Source organism: Pelobates fuscus, chromosome 11, assembly GCF_036172605.1.
Source record: "Pelobates fuscus isolate aPelFus1 chromosome 11, aPelFus1.pri, whole genome shotgun sequence".
NCBI classification, from domain to species: Eukaryota; Metazoa; Chordata; class Amphibia; order Anura; family Pelobatidae; genus Pelobates; species Pelobates fuscus.
This window is the reverse complement of record NC_086327.1, coordinates 43850279-43873074: the sequence shown is the minus strand read 5'-3', so window position 1 is coordinate 43873074 and position 22796 is coordinate 43850279. Positions and strand designations below refer to the sequence as shown.

The 22796-nt window shown below is 38.2% G+C and overlaps 1 protein-coding gene across 4 annotated transcripts in view; it reads right to left on the bottom strand.

Annotated features, from left to right (window-relative positions):
* Positions 1-22796, bottom strand: part of LOC134577212 (serine/threonine-protein kinase BRSK2-like) — a 235573-nt gene that overhangs the window by 2429 nt on the left and 210348 nt on the right. For 2 of the 4 annotated variants that reach the window (XM_063435887.1, XM_063435886.1), the window contains exons 11-18: positions 19395-19492; positions 15809-15959; positions 13814-13874; positions 12132-12339; positions 10743-10791; positions 6716-6839; positions 6274-6454; positions 1701-1790 (exon numbers count right to left, since the gene is read on the bottom strand). In XM_063435887.1, coding sequence (XP_063291957.1) covers positions 1701-1790; positions 6274-6454; positions 6716-6839; positions 10743-10791; positions 12132-12339; positions 13814-13874; positions 15809-15959; positions 19395-19492 — 962 coding nt within the window. Of the gene's footprint in view, positions 1-1700; positions 1791-6273; positions 6455-6715; positions 6840-10742; positions 10792-12131; positions 12664-13813; positions 13875-15808; positions 15960-19388; positions 19493-22796 lie in introns of all 4 variants that reach the window. The other 2 variants (XM_063435884.1, XM_063435885.1) reach the window with 2 other exon arrangements.

The following is a 22796-nucleotide window of genomic DNA, read 5'->3' as shown; positions in this document are numbered from 1 at the left end:
AAGTTATGTCATACACAGGGATTATAAAATTCTCCCATGTCTGTGTATATATTTTTATATTTTAAGTTACAGCTGTGTAAGAGCTTCTTTTCCAGTAGAATGGTATATCAGAATCATGTACCTTTGGTTGAACACTAATCAAGTTTCAAGTACTGTATTTTATGAAAAAATGGAAAAGAGCTTAAAGGGACACTATAGTCACCAAAACAACTTTAGCTTAATGAAGCTGTTTTGCTGTATAGATCATGCCTCTGCAGTCTCACCGCTCAATTATCTGCCATTTAGTAGGTAAATCACTTTGTTTATGTAGTCCTAGTCACATCTCCCTTTATGCGACTTACACATCCTTCCTAAGCACTTCCTGTATAGAGTCATCTAATGTTTAGACTTCCTTTATTGCAAACTCTGTTTAATTTAGAATGACTTATCTCTTGCACTGTTAATCGCTTTCTAGACCTTGCAGGAACATCTTGTATGTAATTAAAATTAATTCACAGAGCAGGAGATAATAACTTTTAAAAACGTTTGAACTGACTAAAAATTAGACCATTCTGTTTTCATGAAGGCTGTGTGGCTGTGTGGCTGTGGCTGCAGAAACAGAAACAAAAGTGATTTATCTCCTAAATGACAGATAACTGGGCAGTGAGACTTTAGAGGCATGATTTATACACCAAAACTGCTTCATTTTGTCACCAAAACATATTTAGCTTAATTAAGCACTCTGGGTGTATAGATCATGCCTCTGAAGTTTCACTGCTCAATGTATTGCCATTTAGGAGTTAAATTAGTTTTGTTTCTGTTTATGCTGTCCTAGCCACACCTCCCCTAGCTATGACTCACACAGCATTCATGGGAAGAAAAAATGGTTTAATTTTGAATCAGATGTAGCTTACTTTAAAGCGTTTTTATTTCATGCTCTGAAAAATTGAACTCTAATTACATATAGGAGACTCCTGCAGAATCTAGCAAGCTCTTTAGAGAGCAGGAGATAAGAAATTCAAAATTATACAGGATTTGCAATAAAGGAAGTGTAAACATTAGATGACTTTTAACAGGAAGTGTTTATGAAGGGAGGTGTGACTAGACCTGCATAAACAAAGTGATTTAACGCCTAAATGTCAGAAAATGAAGCAGTAGTTACACCAAAACTACTTCATTAAGCTAAAGTTGTTTTGGTGACAAAAGTGTCCCTTTATTTACATTTTTTTTCAATATACATTTATTATTGGAGGAACTGTGCAGACTACAACAAATTTTAATGACAATGAATCCACATGTACTCCCATATCGTTCAGGGACATGGGTCCAAATTTTAATAAAATGAAACAAAAAACTAAAAAGTTATACATGTTTCAATTATAATATTACATCTGTTCCAAATTTACTAGACTTTATTAACAAACCCTTTAAATATCAAGAGCATGGTAGCATTCAGACTAAGATTTCAACAAAATTTAAGAATGTGCCTTCTTTTACACTAACCTATATGAAAATAGGACACATTAGGAAAATAATAAAGAGCAACAGAACATATACACAGAATTAGGAGAATAATTATGTTATGAAATATAAAATCACTCTATACTCTAGAAATGCTTGTACTCTCTCCTATGAAGTATGTTTGCAAAGTATGGCATATACCTCTTTGTTCCCCATGCCCCATGGGTTTATCTCGTTAAAATATATGCCTAATTACTCACCTGCTAGGGCTTGAACTGAAGGCTGGTCATGCGTGCTCAGCAATTGTGCCTGAATAGTTTCTACCACTCTCTTAAACCTTCGACTGGGACCTATTGCAAAATATAAAATAAAATACTGGAAAAGACCTGTGTTTTCACCACCGAGACAACTTATATTTACGTTAAGTCATCATTACTTTTTTGTTCCCTCATTCTCTATGAATTTTTTTTTTCTTACAGGGCAATGAAGCACAAATTGTTTTGAATTTAAAGCAAATAAAAGTGAACTTCAAATTTTAAGCCAAAGTAGCGCGACTGAAACCATAGATGATTATAGCTAACATTTTTTCATAATGAACGCTTGCTTGATTACAATGATCTGGCCTCAATTTAATATTGTTGGATACACTTTTTAAATTAATGTAACATTAATAATAAAATATCATATGTTACATAGAAAAAATACACGTTCAGCCTTCCTACATCTGTATTTTTGCTGTTGATCCAAAAGAAAGCAGAAAAAAACCCAGTTTAAAGCACTTCCAATTTTGCAACAAACTTGGGAAAAATATCATTCTTGACCCCAGAATGGCAGTCAGATTTATCCTTGGATCAAGGAGCTGTTACCCTACAGCTGAAAAGTGATACAATTGAATATTTTGTTTTTCAAGTATGCATCTAGTTGCTTTTTAAATATCTGTACAGACTCTGATAAAACCACTTCTTCAGGCTGAGAATTCCACATCCGTATTGTTCTTATGGTAAAAAAACAACAACTTTTCTTTGCCTTAGACTAAATCTTCTTTCTTCCAGTTTAAACGCATGACCTCGTGTCCCATGTATAATCCCGTGTGTGAATAGATTTACACATAATGGTTTGTATTGGCCCTGGATATATTCGTATAATGTTATCATATCCCCTCTAAGGCGAAAATTTTCTAAACTAAAGAGGTTTATATTTGTTAACATTTCATAGAAACATAGAATGTGACGGCAGATAAGAACCAAATCAGCCTATCTAGTCTGCCAAATTTACTAAATACTTTCATTAGTCCCTGGCCTCATCTTAAGTCTAGGATAGTCTTATGCCTATCCCATGCATGCTTAAGCTCCTTCACTGTGTTAACCTCTACCACCTTAGCTGAAAGGCTACTCCATGCATCCACTACCCTCTCAGTAAAGTAATACTTCCTGATATTATTTTTAAACGTTTGCCCCTCTAATTTAAGACTATGTCTTGTTGTGGTAGTTTTTCTTCTTTTAAATATAGTCTCCTCCTTTACTGTGTTGATTGCCTTGTATTTAAATGTTTCTATCAAATTTCCCCTGTCTCGTCTTTCCTCCAAACTATACATGTTAAGATCCTTTAACCTTTCCTTGTAAGTTTTATCCTGTAATCCATGAACCAGTTTAGTAGCCCTTCTCTGAACTTTCTCCAAAGTATCAATATCCTTCTGAAGATACGATCTCCAGTACTGCGTACAATACTCCAAGTGAGGTCTCACCAGTGTTCTATACAATGGCATGAGCACTTCCCTCTTTCTACTGCTAATACCTCTCCCTATACAACCAAGCATTTTGCTAGCATTTCCTGCTGCTCTATTACATTGTCTGTCTACTTTTAAGTCATCGGAAATTATCACCCATAAATCCCTTTCCTCAGATGTTGATGTTAGGACTCTATCAAATAGTTTTTATGTCAAATATGCATTATCTTCCTCTTATCCACATTAAATGTCAGTTGCCACAGTTCTGACCATTTTTCTAGTTTACCTAAATCATTTGCCATTTGGCTTATCCCTCCTGGAACATCAACCCTGTAACATATTTTTGTATCATCAGCAAAAACACATACTTTGCCATCAAGACCTTCTGCAATAACACTAATAAAAATATTAAAGAGAATGTGTCCAAGTACAGATCCCTGAGGTAACCCGCTGGTAACAAGACCTTACTTCGAATATACTCCATTGATTACAACACTATGTTGCATGTAACTCAGCCACTGCCTAACCCATTTAACAATATTAGAATCCAAACGTAAAGATTTCAGTTTATTGATAAGCCTTCTATGTGCGACAGTGTCAAAAGCCTTACATAAATCTAGGTAAGCAATGTCTACACCGAAGGGTTCACTCCTGGATGCAACACAGGATTAGTCAAAATCCCCTCAGGGACACTCAAATGTGCTAATCTCCAATCTGTCTTGAGAAACCCACAAGCCAAAAGTAGCCCAATGTTGTTCGATATCTTCGCGGAAACCTTGTGCTGGCTCCTGCTTAACTACTGCAGATGCCCCAGAGTAATTCATTACCTAGACAATATCTTGACCATCGAGGAACCTAACTCACCCCCAGTTAGTCTAGCACGGACGGTAAATCTATTTCACACTCTGGGTATACCAATCTCTGAAGCCAAGACTGAAGGGCCAGGTACAAAAATTACCTTTCGAGGGATTGTACTCGATTCTCAATCCCTGGAAGCTAGCTTACCTGAAGAAAAAGTCCTCAGAATTCTGGAAGGTTTATCTGCTTTTTTAAACAGAGGTGTTTGCACTCGCAAACAGTTGCAATCACTCAGGGACCTTGAATTTTGCCATGAGGATAATTCCCCAAGGCAGATCCTTTATCTCGCGTCTATTATGCATGCTGCATGGTTTACCTGACGATGATAGCGTTATTGACATAGACTCACAAGCAAAAGCTGACATTTCTATGTGGCAATTATTTCTGTCATCATGGAATGGCAAGTCTATGTTCATCCTGTCCATCTCAGATAAATCCCCTGTCATTTGGACAGATGCAGCCAGTACTGCAATCTTCGGGAATGAGTGGGTCCAGGCACCCTGGCCACCTGAAACTAACCAATTACACAATTTCGCTGACTCTTGGACTCTGTTTGAAATTTTCCCATTGGTAGTTGCAGCCTTCACTTGGGGGGTATCCTGCAGAGATCAAGCTGTCAGGTGTTTTCTCGATAACCAGGCATCTTGTCACATTCTCAACAAGGGTCGCTCCCAATCTTTGGTTATTATGAAACTGGTGAGAAGGCTGACCTGGCTAGCAGCTACTCATCATTTTTTTTTATTACTTGCACTCTTGTTCCCGGTGTACAAAATGCGGCTGCTGATGCTTTATCCCGCTTCAAATTTCAGGAGTTTTTCTGGCATCACCCCACAGCAAACAGTCAAGCGACAAGGCCACCTCTTTTCGAAGAACTAATCCTGGATTAGAAGCTCTCCTGGTGCACAGTAAAAGTTTGTCCCAAATGGGCTTGTCAGATAACACCAAGAGCACATGTGATAGAGTTTTCAAGTTATTTTCCAAATTTGTGGCAGACTTTTATATAATAAACTGCTTTTCTATTGAATCATTGGTCACATTCACTACCTTTTGCCTCATTTCTTTAAAACTAGCACACAACACAATCAAGTTATATCTCACAGATATTCAACACCAAATGATTATCACATTCCCTAATAATTCAAATTTCCTGTCATCTTATCCCATAAAGAGCACTCTGAAAGGTATACAGAAGTTAAACTTCTCTCAAAACCCACAGCGATTCGCAATTGACAGCTCTAAATTCCGAGACATTTCAAATCTGTTTCACACTGCACCTTTTGAACAGCAAACAAACCTAATAATTAAAGCAGCCATATACCTTGCATTCTACGGTTTCCTCAGGCCTAGAGAGTTTACCATCACAAAATTCTCAGACAACAATTACCTAAAAATATGCGACCGTGTCAAAACAAATGATTACTACATCTTGACACTAAGACAGTCCAAAACTTGTCAAATAAGCCCCGCAGTAGAGATCCCGTACTATCCAACACATTCACCCTGGTGCCCGGTCAAGGTTCTAGACTCACATGCTAGCACGCTTATAGGCTCATCAAAAGTTTCACCTCTACTCAAATTACACAGTAAACCACTAAAAGCGCACAAGTTTGTTCTGTACCTGCGTACTCTGCTAGTTAGATTGGGGCTTAGTCCAACGTCTTACTCCAGTCATTCATTCCGCATAGGAGCAGCATCCATCTGCATCCAGTCATATTGTTCCTACTCACTTAATCAAAAAAATGGGCCTCTGGAAATCAGCCGCTTATTGCAGGAACATACGACGTCCAGAAAATTAAATTAGAAATGCATTCATTACCATGGCTTTGTAAGTATCATATCTGGTTTAATATAAGTATCTTATCTTTTTTCCCTCTTTATTACAGGCCTAACCACTCGTCGGTTCCGGCACACCACTGCTGACTTTTAATATTATAATATAACTCTAATTAGAATCTAGCATTTATCTAATTCACGATCTGCTATGGTTTCCGACCACAAATGTATTATATATAAAAAAAATATATATAAAAAAAAAAACATAAAAATATTACAAAATGTAAATATTTTTCATAATATTAAATCATTTTAAAAGTTTATCCAAAAATATTAAATCATTTGGAAAGTGTATCTAACAATATTAAATTGAGGCATCTGTATTGATATTGACATCACTATTGATATTTAGAATTTTGATAGATATTTCACTATGTATGTCTAACAAAAACTATAGTTACAGGTCTTGCATGTACCTGATATAAGAGTGAAGGTCACAGAATAGATTCCATTCTCCTTTTGTGCCTCTGCTCCTTCTGAGTAGCTGATGTCCACCTGAAATTTTACAGGTTTCTGAAAGACTGCTGGGCCCCCTGATGATTTATACTCTGCCCGAAAGCTGGTCTGAGAGATCACGCTGTGACTTAAACTGGGGATCTTGAGAAACAGAAAAAAATATATATACTTGGAGATTTGAATTTAGCAATCTTAGGAAATTATTGGCATTAAATAAATGTTTAACTATGGAAGAGATCCTATAAAAATACTACAAAAAATCATGCATAGGCTGTGCCTTTATGAATACATTTTTTGTTGTTAATTAATAAATATCTCTAAGTTGATCCTTCTCCAGGTCCATGTAAAACGGTTCCCAATAAAGCTATACAGCATCGTGGTCACCCTGCCGTCTATACTTACCGATAGAAAAGCATGGACTATGTCAGCTTTGATTGAGCTAAGAGGTTTGTCTTTAATGACCACAAAGATCTGTTCTTCCTTGTCTAGGTTAATGAAATTACCAAACCAAGACTTTTTCGCAAGCCTGTGATGGGTAGAAGAAGATATTAAGGAGATATCAGTTCATGTTTATTTCAGAAATGACAATAATTAGATTGATTTTGACAGATTTTCTTTTTATTTGTTGACTCCTACTTATATAGATCACATGAGACAAGTCTTAACGCTTTATCAATGATCACAATTTGATTTAAAGGAAACCTATCATTCCCGATCAGGTTCCCTCCTTGAATGCTGCCAGTTAGTTATACTCATTTGGGAGCAGTGCTGGCCACTGATGTTATTGCAATATGAATGGATTGCTGAGCATAACATGGTGGTCTTCAGTCAAGGTTTGGTTAAATGCTGTTCCCAACCATCACTTACAAGGGTAGTGCCCAAGGGGAGATATATATATATATATATATATATATATAATTTTTTTGCAGTTAATAAGGCTAACTGTTTTTGACACTATTTTGAGTGTATGCACATATATGAACAATGTGAAATTTAGAGGCACACGTGTCTTATAATACATTTGATATACACACTATATGAACAGGTATTTGGACACCTGACTATTACACAAACAGGACATGTTATGACATTGCAATCTAAATACATTGACAATTATATGTAGTTGGTCCCCAGTTTGCAGCTATAGCAGCTCCCACTCTTCTGGAAAGGCTTTTGGAGTGTTTCTGTGGGAATTTTAGCTTATTCATCCAGCAGAGCATTTGTGAGGACAGACACTGATGTTGGAGAAGGCCTGGCTCACAATCTCCATTCCAGTTCATCCCAAAGGTGTTCAATCAGGTTGTCAAGACCCTGTGCGTGCCCAGTCAAGTTCTCCTACACCAAACTCATCCAACAGCCATGCCTTTATGGATCTTGCTGTGGGCAGGGCCGGTGCAAGGATTCTTGCCGGCCAAGGCAACAATCCATTTTGCCATCCCCTCATGAAGGCAGCTACATTCTCTTACAGGTTTATTCACTAAATTCTGAATTGCAATGAAGAGAAATTTAGGGAAGAAAACACACTGCGTAGAAACACTCACCCAGTATATGCATCCATATACACACACTGCCTAATACATCCATTCATGCACACAGACTGCCTATTACATATAATCAACCATACGCACAGAGCCCAATACATAAATCCACACACACACACACCCACCGTCTAATACATCCACCCATTCACAAAGACTGCCTATTACATATAATCAACCATACGCACACAGCCCAATACATAAATCCACACACACACACACTGCCTAATACATCCATTCATGCACACAGACTGCCTATTACATACAATCAACCATACTCACACAGCTCAATACATAAAAACACACACCGCCTATTACATCCATCCATGCACACAGACTGTCTATTACATACAATCAAACATACGCACACAGCCCAATACATAAATCCACACACACACCGCCTAATACATCCATTCATGCACACAGACTGCCTATTACATATAATCAACCATATGCACACAGCCCAATACATAAATACACACACACGCACACCGCCTAATATATACATTCATACACTCATTCTGCCTAATGCATAGATCAATATACACGTACTGCATAATGCATACATCAATAGACACACACTGCCTAATACATATATCCATACACTCTTTTTCAATGCATTTGGTGGTATTTAATTTGTTATAATGTTGAGATTTAATTTATGTTACTGTGAACATTTGTTCGTATTTATATAAAATTCTATTAATATATATTATAAATATAGTTTAATATAGAAGTATCTATTTACATGGTCACATGTAGGTCACATATGACATACATACAAAGTATGTACAAATGTGTACATTTTCACTAAGACACTTTCACTGACACAGTGTCAGTTACACATTCTCACTAACACACACACTCTCACTGACATACACAGTGTCGCTTACACACTCACTAACATATACACTCTCACTGACATACAGTGTCAGTAACACACATTCACTAACACAAACACTCACCGACAAACACATTATCACTTACACACACTGTCACTTACACACTTTCACTGACATACACAATGTCACAGTCACTAACACACACAGTGTCACTGATACACTCTCACACACACACACTGTCACTGACATACACACAGTTTCACTTACACACACACACTCTCATTGACATTCAAAGTGCCACTTACACACTCTCACTAATACACACACACACACACTGACTCAAGCACAAACACACCACTTTACATATAGTCACGTTTTATTTACACACACAAAAACAGCAATTTAATACACAAATACCAATTTACAATCATACACTCATACTCATAATTAGTTCGACTTACCTTCAGATGGATCATTCATAAGTGCTGTGATTGTGAATGAAGGAGAGAGGTCCAGCCCGCAGGTAGCTGCTGTAGTTGCTGGTGGGCTGGAGCAGGAGAGCAGTGCATTGTGAGCACAGGATACTTCCTGTTCCTCTCAGAGTGCTTCCGATATTCACAGACAGGGGGCAACCGGGATACTAAGTCATGTCACACCGGCTTCCCTTGCCTGCAGGAAGCAGAATGCTGTGCTCGGGCGCTGGGGTTACAGCATACCCCGCTCCCCGAGCAGGCCAGCGGCAGCAGAGGCAGTTCAGCAGCTAAGTGGCTGCGCTGGGAAGTGGCTAAGGAGCCACTCACCCAGCACAACAGCAGGGCAGCCCACCAGAAAACCTCATGGTGGGTGCCCCCCATATGCCAGCGCCCCAAGTGAATGCCTTATTCACCTAATGGTAGCGCTGGCCCTGGCTTTGGGCACGGGGACACAATCATGTTGGAATAGAAAAAAATGTTCCCACAAAGTTGGAAGCATAGGATTGTCTAAAATGTCTAGATATGCTGAAGCATTAAGATTTCCCTTCACTTAAGGGGCCTAGCCCAATTGCAGAAAAACAACCGCATGCCATTATCCCTCCTCCACCAAACTTTATAGTTGTCGCAATGCAGTCAGACAGGTAATGTTCTCCTGGCATCCGCCAAACCAGACTTGCCCATCAGACTGCCAAACAGAGAAATGTCACTCCACAGAACATGTTTCCATCACTCCAGAGTCCAGTGGCAGTGTGCTTTACACCACTGGATCAGACAAATGGCATCGTACTTTGTGATGTGAGTCTTGCATATAGTTGCTCGGTCCTGGAAACCCATTCCATGAAGCTCCCACTGCACAGTTTTTGTTGGCAACTTTTATGCACCATGCGCTCGGCCCTGGTAACCCATTCCATGAAGCTCCAGCTGCACAGTTTTTGTTGGCAACGTTTATGCACCATGCGCCTTGGTAATCCCTCTCTGTGACTTTAGGTAGTTTTTCACTTTGTGGCTGATTTCCTTCTGTTCCTAAATGCTTCCACTTTCTAATACCACTTAGAGTTGAATATCTAGCATGGATGAAAATTCATCAACTGACTTATTGCAAAGGTGGCATCTTATCTCCACCACGCTTGAATTCACTGAGCTCTTCAGAACGACCCATTTTTTCCACAAATGTTAATGTAAATGCAGATTGCGTGGCTAGGTGCTTGAATTTTTTCCCCTCTGGCAATGGGTCTGATTGAAACACTCAAATTCAATAATTAAGAGGTATATCCAAATACTTTTGTCCATATAGTGTGTATACTGAATATACTTTAACCCCTTCCTTAGCTTTTGACCAGTATATGGGCATGAGGTCTTTGCTTATTTCCATTTTTTTAAAATAATAGTTATTTACTATTAACTTATACAACTATTATCTCTCTGTTAGTCATGTAAATCTTTTCACCAATTTCATCCTCTATTGCAAATTTTCAGGCATCTGCATGGGTAACTGGTACCAAAAGCAACTAGCGCATTCCTCACATTTGGTGAATAGTGATTTTATGCAAATACTGCATGTAGTCTTAGTACTTACTCAGGTGAGGATTCAGGCGTAAGACTTGACATTTCTTCAGGAGTTGGTACTGTCAAGAAAAAATGTCCGCATTGTCAGTAAGAACGTGTTTTATACCCTTCAAGACAAAGTCTTATACACATTTGAATAGTGGTTCATGTTTAAAGGTGTTTAAACCAGGATACATCATCTCAATAGGTGCAGTGGTCATGTCATTGTAACCCTGCAATGTAAAACATTGCCGTTTTTTCTTCCTGACAGCCACTAGAGGACCTTCCTCCTACAGAACCAAGTAAAACTTGGTCGTGGAATCAAATGCTGCTGATAGCATAACGTGATTGGTTGAATGCAGCATTTGGCTGCACTTGCTTAATACCAACCCATCGCTTCTCTATGAGAAGCGATGGAGTGGAGGAGATCACAGATGATTGGAGACGGAGCTCAAGACTGCAGAGGAGCACATGCAATATAAAGCTTACGCAGACTGAGGACACATACACATCCTCTTTTGTACTCCTGAACTGGACTAACACCAAATCTGGACTTGTGAAAAAAAAAAATGTTTTTAATCATGGCTCATTATTTGAGTGGTGATCAATTGATTAAGAAAATAATAATCTCTATAAAATCATGTGAATTTGAATCTATGCAACTAGATTTGTTTTGTGAATTAATTCCAGACCACTTGAGTAGAATTAGTGTTCTATCAACAATAAAATAGTGAAAATAAAACAGTAACTGCTGCTTCAGATCTTTATACACTAGAACAATATTAGATTATAAAGTTAGGCTTGGTAGTGATATCAATTTGTTGCCATTTTATGAGCGTCTGCCCACAAATCAGCAGACAAAAATGCTCATAAAATAATGTCAACCTAAATCAAATACAGGTCTCACAATATTCTGTAGGAAATGTTGCAACGAGAAGAACTGGACACAGTACAGTGTTTCTTTAAATTGTGTACCATGTGGATAATGAGTGTAATGCTATGGAAAACAAAAAAAAAGGAGTCATTTTTGCTTTATCTCTTTTTTTGTGAGACCGTTACTAAAGTCATTTCACTAGAAGGATATATGTTAACATGGTTATTCACTTAAGTGAGAATTTCTAATTTCTAATTTAAGGCCATAAAAACTAAACAACCAAAAAATCTCTAAGTCAGCAATGCTTTTAGTTGAGCTACTTTGGCCATAAATTTGAAATTAACTTTGAATTCATCCATTTTGTATGAATCTGGAAAGGAAACCTAAGGTGAGATTTTTGTATGTTTTGTTAAGTTTATTATACTTGTGTAAGCAATTCTAACTATGCTTTTAGCAGAATCCATCTTGTGGAATTCTCCTACTGGCTGCAGCATGTTTCATAAATCCACCACTAGATGACACACTTAGCTAGAAAACAGATTTTACCTTGTAATTTCCGACGGTGGAATCGTGGAGATCCAAGGAAACTATTCTTGATGGAGTTGAGTCGTGTCTTCCAAGCCACCCCACCAACACCAGGACTTGAGGGAGGGGTGCCACTGGGCGTCCCAGTCGGGCTGTCCTTGGGCGTATGCACTGGGGTGCCCAGCGGGGTAGGGAGGGGACTACCTCGGGGAGAAGGGTGAGGGGTCACCTGCGGCAAAGGGATAGATTTGGTGGTGGATTTAGTACCAGGGAAAAAACGAGCGGGCAGTGAGGAGGGGAAAAAGGGGGGGGATAACGGGGAGCGATGAGGTGAGGATGAGGATTCATGCGGTGGGGAGGAAGCAGTCATGGTAATGGGTAAAGGATTAGATTTAATAGTTTGGAGGGGCTTTTCTCCCAGGCTGGACTTAGCAGGCAGTGTCTGGGTCTTCGGGTCAGGCTGACGGTGAGCAGCTTTGGATTGCCAGATGGCTCTGGGGTCCTCCCCATCAGTGGCCTCCAGCGGTGAAGGGGAGAAAGTGAAAACGGGACTCTGGCAAGGGGGGACAGAAAAGTGCCCGATGGGCATTGAAGTTTGACAATGAGATGGAGAAGTGTGGCAGGGCATGGTGTGTTATTGTCGTGTGATATTTAATTCTGTAATTAGTAAACTCAATCTGCACTATCTGAATTCCCATTTACAAAACTCGTCATAAGCAATCAAATAAAAACAAGCAAACACAAGACAAATTAGGGCCTTATAGAGACTTCCAGCAGCTTTACAGATCATAGTATCCTCAAAACTACTGAGTATTTATTATTAATAAAACTCCTCTAGTCTAGTGCCCTGAAACCCACTGCATCAATCAACACTCTGAGACACTTTATTGGTGTCATCACTGTATTACTTACTGAAATAAATAGGAAGATGCAACATAAATTAATGTAATTCAGCTATACATTGCACGATGTAGGCCAACCTACTATTAAGAAATCCTCAATAACTAGCAATGCCATGTGACGGCCTAATTATACAATTAACAAATAAATCCACCAATAACAGATCACTAGAAGCTGTCATTTCTCAAAACTGTTACCAAACATACAAGGGCAAAAAGGATTTTGAAGGACATACCTCGTATAATTTGAGAGCAGATGCTTATAAAAGGTAAATGTTTTTTTTGTTTTGTTTTGGATTCTTTTCTGAAACTGTTTGCTTAGCTATGCTACACGAATGCACAATGAAGTACAATTCTTTTATCTTTTTGAAAGCCCGAGCAGGACATTTCCAGGGATAAACCAGAATGCAACCAAATTAAATTTATGTGCATATTGCCAATAGATATTACACAACCAAAAAAAAAAAAAACTAACGGTCGTTGTAAAGTTAACCAACACATGAAAAGAACGGAAGAACACCACAGGAAGAGAATTCACATGAATCAGTCAAGGATGAAAGATACAAAAAATATATATATATATTCTTAGCAATCAGAAGAACAGAAGTAACCTAATCTAGGATTTAAGTCCGAGACTACGGAATGGTTTGCTCATGTAGGGTGTCGGGAGGTGAAAATGTCGGTTGTGATGTTGCTTTTGTAGTGAATGTATGAGCCAAAGAATATGATGTTCGTTGGGTTTTGTTGCAGTACCATTTCAATTATTTCATCTCTAAAGCTTAAGAAGTCTCTTTTAGTACTTACCCTCGGACTGCTAAGTGGACTTGATGAAAGGCCAGTTGAAGCACCGCTCACAGATCTGGACCTAAACAGCAGATAGATGTTAAATGAAGAAAATTGTTACTTCATTTTATGAAAGCTACCTTTAAACAGCTAAAATAATGGAAAATAATTTTCTCGATCAATAGAATAAATCAGTTGGAATAAAACTGTTTTTGATGTGTTTTTTTTCCCCCTCACTTAGACTTCAAAATCTCATTAAATTTCACATTATGCATTTGTTGTGAAGAATAGGATACTTGATCTGTTAAGCAGCAGCATTTTAAAGATATATTGTATATCTGAACCCCCTCTAGATATATTGACCTGAATAAACTAGACATAGTAATAGGACCATTTAGGAAGATGGAGGGGATGAAAAATGTCTTGCATTTGTTTTTGATAAGCAGGATTTAAGGAGTACTCTCTAGATCTGACATTCAAGGTAGCAGAATTGGTAATTGTAATAACTGGAGTCTCTGGGGAATATCCTAAACCAATATGCCTGAGGATCAGGCATTCAGTTCACGAGGCATTAGAGATAACTCTATAAAATCCAGGGAAATCCGAATTTGAATTAGTTTTCAAAGTCCAGGAAAACCTGAGAAAAATAATAGTGTACAGTCTTAAAGAGGCTCTTACATGGATATTATGGATTAACACTGAGGTCATCTACAGCATCAATCTGGAGGAGGTAACTTGTGCGCCTGACCATGCCAAATAAGTAGATTTTTTTTTAACCAATCAGTTTGGAAAGCAGTACCAACAATATCAGTTTGTTCATTGTCATCAAAACCCTTGGAATGTCTTTACAGTGGAAGTAGGACTTGCATTGGCATGGTGATATACTCACCATTCTCAGTCCTAAACAATCTAATGATTTCAACAGAGACTCAAACTCTAAGACAAAGAAGAATGAGACTGATACCATCCAACCACTTAATCGGTCAGCTCAATACTTTCCAGGCTGCACTGAGTCAATTACTGCATTGCTGACAATTTTCAATTAAGGAATCCATTAGGAGCAACGTAGTGGTATCATAGTAGAAGTTAATGGTGCACCACTTTCACTGATAAACTTGTAAGAACTCAACACTACTTATATGAGATGTAAACGTAGGTGCCAAAAGCAAGCAAAGAGGTTCTAACCAGGTTAAAACATTGAAACGCTCATATCAGTTCCCATCAGAAACGACTAAGTTCTATGTCTTATATTATTTAATTCCGAGGTGACAGGTAGATCCCAAAATGTTGCAGAGCTACAACTCCCATGATGCTTTGCCAGCCTTGATATGAATTTGAATTAGCGTAGATGCAGACTAATTCAATATATTACACATACTGGTTGTTTATTTGACTAGATTATAGTGTCCCTACAAGGGTATTTATACTGGAGATTGACAGGCAAAAATCTTCAATTTACTGAGTTCCTGAAGCTTTTCCCCCAACTCCCTGTAACGTATTGTTAAATCATATGTCTTGTTATAAGTGAGTTAGAAATATGGTTGGTTTTATGATTATTTATAAAGCACCAATATATTCAGCAGCACTGTACAATAAGCAGGTAGTACACAAACAGAGGTGGCAAAGGATCTTTTCAAAGAAGCTTACAGCCTATATACACCGCTAGCCAATTAATTTTTTTACTGTATCCACACTTGCATTGTAATGCCTTTATAAAGTGATGGATACTATGGCGTTTGTGAGCTTCTTTAATTTATCTAAGTGACCATTTACTGCATTTCTCATTTATTTACAGATTACACCATTTATGAAATGTTCTCCATTGCATATTAAAGACCAGCCATTAACAAAGAGTGTTGACTTACGCAAAAAACGACCAAATCATTCCACTGCTGGCACACATTGACTAGGACACCATTACTGGTAGTCATTCATTGTTCATTTGTCTTGCTATCTCAAGCATTATCTTTTATATACCTACATGGGCCTGGACTTGATTTTTTTAGGCTAACCCACCTTTGACTGTGCTGTGCCATTTCGATGGCTCGTCGGGCAGGAACGGGGGAACCTCCATCTGTCACACTTAAAACTTCCATAGACTTTCGTTCAGGTCTGCGTTTTCCGTGTCGGTTAAGCATTGGGGAATCCACTCGTTTGCGAGGAGGATCTTACAAGAAGAAATATTGTATGAGTTGATAAACAAGAAACATGTTGTATGAGTTGACAATTAAGCCTCTTCTCATCTTTCTATATAGCATGGCTGAGTTGTTTTCATGTATCACCTTAGGTGGCAGGGGGACATCATTGCACTTTAATGACCATACTGTAACGTTTAATAACCTAGGGCAGCACAAAACCAGGATACACCACTGAACATAAATGTGTGCCAGGGGTTGTGTGCATATAATTTATGTGTGAATATACATATAGGCATGTATTATATATATATATTTTATTTTGTAGAGTGAGTCTTGGACAGCTGTATGCATTATCATCGTAGGATGAATAATTATTTTTATTAATTGTGGCAATTTCTCTGGAATTCCCACAGCAGTTGTATGGAAAGAAAGTTCACTAATTAATCTAATTTTATTTTGAGGCTTTTATTCCTGTGCATAGGAAACTAAAAATTAATGTTGCAATATTAATATAAAAATCAAATACTAATGAGGCAACACCAAAAGAGGTAGCAGCTATGTGTCTGTTGCAAAAAGAAAAAGTGATTCTCGAGACCCCTTATGCACTTCAACTTGCTGAAGTGCTTTATGCGTAAAGAGTGTTTCCTTTTTTTCATTTTATAAGAAGTGCAGATTTTAACAAAAATAAAAAATCATTCTTGTTACACCCCCTGACTGTCATACAATAGGCCCTGCTACTTCTTGCTTGTTCAGCTCAGTGGAGCTAAACGTAAGAAGCCGCAATTTCTCAGAGCACCTGTCTTGTAAATACTTCCAAAGACTTCTCATTGAGCAATTGGGAAGTCAATGTTTGGACAGCCACAGAAAGGCTTGGCTGGATTTGAAGTGGAATGCTTGCAAAAGCTTCAGACAAGAGATCACCAGCTTTTGCAAGCTGTTTTGAGATTAAAAAAAAAAATCATGATTAACCCCTTAAGGACACATGACATGTCTGACATGTCATGATTCCCTTTTATTCCAGAAGTTTGGTCCTTAAGGGGTTAAAGGCATGCATGTTTTAATTTGGGGTATATATGCTTAACAGTAGCTTTTATTTATTTAAGTATTTGTACAGTGGAGTGTCCCTTTAAGAAACCCAGCTTAATTTTTTTGAAAGAATGCAGACTTTAATCTCTACATGTCATCAAGAAATAAGTACTGTACAAAGCTGTACCTCGCATGTTTTCCACAAATGATAACCCGTGAATTAGAACTTTGGAGAACGATAATCGTCAAAACTCGCTTATCGACCAATTCGCTTAACGACCAAGTTGTAGGAACAGAACTAGGTCATAAAGCGAGGAGCATCTGTATACACCTAGATAATGTATAGTTTATATCATGCTCGCTAGATCACATCTATTGAGTGTAGGTATATGAAATTCAGCTGTTTTCATTTGTCTCTCTCTCTCTCTATTCTATTATACTACACTTTGTTTAATTAAATATACATTGAAAATTAACCGATTTAGTGGGTGGAGTTAAGTTTTAATTGATTTTTGAATTTGGGAGTGCAGAACATCAGAACCATGATTTTAGACATGATTTTTTTAGGAAAGTTGGAGTGACTTAGTTTAACTCATACCCAATCCCGCTCCTGGTCTTTACACCCCAGATATTTTGTACAAGCTCCCTCTACATCCCCAGTACTTTATTTGTTAGTTAAATAGGAAGGTGCTTGCCTACAGGTGTCAATTAATTAAAACATAACATTTAATACATTTGTTTAAAAGCTTGCCGTTGAAAATCAGCAAATAAACCAAAAATTATTATTCTAAAACTATTAAGGAGCAAAGGACCAAAAAACAAATGTATAAAGAAAATTAAAAAAGGACTAATGTAGAGTAATCCTAATTATTTCTAAGATTACAGCATGAGTCCAAGTGTAAGCAATAAGTAGTGTAGCTTTAGAAATGCCAGTGAAACTGAAATTGGCAATACTAAGAGACACAAAGTATCAATAGAGTAAATATAACCACTAACTATAGTTTAGTATACTATTGTATCAGTTTCCCCCTGAAGGGAACTATCAGTGTAACTGTGCTAAGGTTATAAACTCTATAAAAGAGGAACGAAGCCTAAAATGCAAATGTCCTGCCTATTTCTCTTGCAGAGGACATAATGTCTAAGATCTAATTAAAAAAATGTCTTAACCTAATCGTTATAGAGTATAGTGCAGAGCAGAGCCCCGACGCGCGTTTCGCCGGTAAAGCGGCTCCTCCTTGAAGAGCCGCCTTAGATGGCCACTGGAGGGGCTTCCTGGCTCAGGGCTGCACAGTTAGCATCCCCACGCTCTGCATGGATACGCAGAATTTTCCTCATAGAGATGCATTGACTCAATGCATCTCTATGAGGAGGTCCTGATTGGTCAAAATGGCATTTGTCCCCGCCCCAAGCCTATTTTAGCAAATCCAATGCTTTCATTGGCTCAAAATCGGCCATTTTGATGATGTCACGGCGCACCCACACTTTGCTGGAAATAAGGTGAGTTTTAAACTTTTATAGGGGGCTAGCACCTAAGTGGTGGGTTTAGCACTATATGGTCAGGAATACATGTTTGTGTTCCTGACCCTATAGTGATCCTTTAAAGTTAGTTTGCTTTTAGAATTATTCATATGAAGATTTTAACCTTTAAATGAATCTCATAATTTACAAGTAACGTTAGTAAAGTTAATTTCTTACATCAATTGCTTATGCTTTTACACACGTTTAAAGGATTTCTCCAAGCATCATAAGAACTATAGTTTACTGTAGTGGTTGTGATGCCACAAGTACCTTGGCCCAGCACCCAGTTATGGGGCAAATCGTTGAGCAACAGTTTGCCCCCTTACCTGGGTGCCTGCCGTGCTCCGATGCTCACTGGCTGTTCGTTGACATGCTTCCAGATTCTGCAGAGTCGTAGAAACTGGAAGCCCCTGCCATCACCATTTACTGGCAAAGAGCATCATCTGACTGTGCTCGGCCATTGAATGCAATTGTGTCCAACGAAAGTTGCAAAGAATTGATACAAGCCAGAGTGGAACATTAATTGTTGGGTTGGATGATGATGCCTAAGTGGCACTGCCGGTGGAGTAACAACTCCGGCAGCACTGTAGCTCAACTCCATATGTGCAGCAGTTCATAGCACATACAGACTCCAGGCACCATGACCACTTCAAACAATGCGGCAGTCATGGTTCTTTGTGTAAGCCTTAAAGGCTTTTTTTTTCCGATCTTCTATGGTGTTTCTATACAAAATACACTTTTTATAAGTATACATAATTATGATCAATTGAGTGTGGGATACAAATTCCCTTTAAAAAAAAAAAAAAAAAAAAAAAAAAGTACATTTATAGAATGTAAAATAAAAACATTTGCCTGCATGACATACAATAAAGTGCGTAGCAGATTAGCTATGCGGGTCACTAAAGTATGTTTACCTTTACCTATGTCATTTCGGGGAGGAAGATCTTCATCTTCACAACTTGGGTATCTCTCCTTACGATCAAGGAGAAGGTAATAAATCATTTTTTCTTGATTTTCACTGCAAAGACATAATACACTATGTTAGAACAAGGTGAAAGGAAGTTTTTGTTTTTTTAACATATAACATAGAATTCATAGGCGTCAGTGTACAAAGACTCTAACAGTTTTAAAAGGTCTACCAAAAAGTTGTACATTAAGTCAAATGCAGTAAATTGCTCGTAACTAGTGATTATATTTTACAAGGCCTGACATTTTATCGCAGGAATTCGCTTATTTATGTGAGCCCTAGATATCATAGATTTTTTAATTTTAATATGATTATTTCTACTTATTTTGCGTTCCTTTGACCACAACTAGCGGAAGGAAATATATTCCAAAACGCATTTTGCCTGGTGGTCCTTGGATCTTTTGTTTCACCGCTGACAAAACACAAAACCCTTGCAAAACAAACCGATCTATTTGGTTTTACATCCAATTGCTCTGATAGCACTAACTAGTATAATGTCAAGGATAGGCTTTTGTGCATTGAGCTCTGATGATAATTACAGTAGTTTGGATGTGTGATAATGATGATAATTTGCGCAAAGGCTCCTTAGCATTTATCACAATTATTACCAATAACGCTAAACTGAATAATGTGCCTCATTTACACTTTTGTTTTGCATATCTTTTTAACAAGTGCATTTAATTAAAGGTCTTGTCTATACTTTTGTCTTGTCTTACACTTGAGATATATTTAGCTCTAGATGTGCATTGTAATTCTTAACAAATAGCTTCACACGCATGCATTCTACCCATCAGCAAATAATTGTATCTATTTTTTTCATACATTCAAGCAGAATATCTACCAATATCTCATATTTTACAATTTATGTGTCATTTAAAGGGGAATCCTTTTTTTTTTTTGGATAAGTGCATAGTGGGAGCAATTGAAGTATTTTAAGCAGCTAAGCATTGTTTATTTGTCATTTAAGCAGAAAAGACTTGTTATTCTAGGCTAATTAGCAAGAGATTGGAAAAAAAGAAAATCAGTCATATTTAGTTTTCCACTTCTTTTAAAAGGGAACTGTCAGCACTCGAGATTTATAATATTATGATTACTTTTCCTGCAATATTTAGCAAAGATGTGTTTGTCACGTCAGAAAACGAAAAATTAAATGTATTAATCCACAATGCAATATTTTCCTCTTTCCTGGAACTGGGAACCTCCAACTTGGCTACCTGTCAATCAGAATGATATTATATTTTGTAATCGAACATAGTGGAGAGGTAGAAACATAAACAACGTATCATTTGTAACTCTCTCCCTTGTTTTCACTCTTAGAGACTTTTTACCAGGTGGTGTGCGAAACGCATCCAGGGTGTCACTTACCGTTTTCTGGATCGTCTTGTTAGACGTTGCCTTCTTCAATATTGATTGGGCCCTGGGCAAGCATTTGATTGGGCCCCCTGGATCCTGACCCCCACTCCTACTCCCTGACATGCAATCACGCCTTTCACTCGAGAGGGCACAGGTGCAAGAATTTTTTGGGCCGCGCAATCACAAGGGTGGCCAAATGATAGATTCCCATCTGTCTTGCAACTCCAACAATACTTTGATAGCTGGGGCTCTACCATCTTCCCATGCTTGCAGTGTTGTATTTAGTACTGAGCAGTGTATGTGTGTTTGTATGTAAGCATGTGTGTTTGTATGTGATGTTAGCCTTTGAATGCAAGCATTTATGTGTAGTGTTTGTTTTTGAATGCAGGGGTGTGTTTAAATATATATTTGGTGTTTAACACAAAGGTGTGTTTGTATGTAGTATTGACGTTTCTATGCAGGACTGTGTTTGCATGTAGTGTTGACGTTTGAATGCAGGGGTGCACTTGTGTGTAGTGTTGGCGTTTTGAATGCTGAGATGTATTCACATGTACACATACACTGCCACACACACACACACACTATAATACACATACACACACACTGAAACACATGCATATTCACATATATAAACACTGACACTCACACTGACACACATGCAGACATAGACTGACACAGATACATACACTGACACATACAGACACACAGGTACACAACCTAAAACACATGCAAAGACATATACACACACTGACACATGGATACACACTGATGCACACACTGATACACATGCAGATACACAGATAAACACACTGACTCTACACAGATACACAGACAGATATACACACACACAAGTACACACACTGAACACATACAGATACACAAATACATACAATATCATACAGATACACAAACTTACACACATACAGAAACGCTGATACACAACCTGACACACATGCAGATACACATACACACAGTTACACACACTAACACACAATGACACATATGCAGTAACAGATACACACAGACTACATAAAGAAACATAGATATACTGACTAAATACAGATATACACACTGGCACACATACTGACAACATAGAGATACACATTTAGTACACGCTGATAGGCATATACCTGTGGGTTTATATAATGTATAATGCACGTTGTATGATGCACACCCGTCACTTACCAGAATTTCTAATATCGTGTTTAGTTATCCTTATCGCTAGAGTTTCTCTAACCACCATAACCACCGCAGCCCTCTGTAGTGGTTATGATGATAAGAGTACCCTGGCTCCATTCCCAGGTAGTGGGGCAGGTTGTTTTATAAGGGTTTGACTTCACCCAGGTAAAGTTACGAGAAGTTACAAGAAGGGTTCAATAAATGAGTAATTTATCCTGGAATTAGTATAACTGGAAATGTTTGCGGACTCTCTTATTTTTCATAGACATATTGACAAACACACACAGACATATTGACACACAGACATACTGACACACACACTAACAAATACACAGACATACACACACAGACATATTGGCACACACATAGACATATTGACCCTCACAGACATACTGACTAACACACAGACATATTAGCACACACACAGACATACTGACACACACTCACATAGATGTACTGACACACACACACAGACATATTGGCACACACACAGACATACTGACACACATGCAAACTTTAACATTTTAAATCCACCCTCCAGTTTCCTACCTTATTCAGGAGGGTGGCAGGCTGAGGTAGTTGGGAGTGAGAGGCTCAGCCCCCTCTTTACAGCCTTCTCCTTCCTCCCATGCGGCTTCACTTATCTGGGAGGAAGTGATTTATGGCAGTCCCTTCCTCCCAGCCTGCTGCCATAAAGCCAGGGGGCCTGGTCGCGCTGCTAAAGGGCCACATCGCCTGACCAGCTGCAGCATCGGCGGACCCATGGGGCAGATAAAAACATTTTTGCGGACAGCGGGGCCCATGGGGCAGCTGCCCTGTTTGC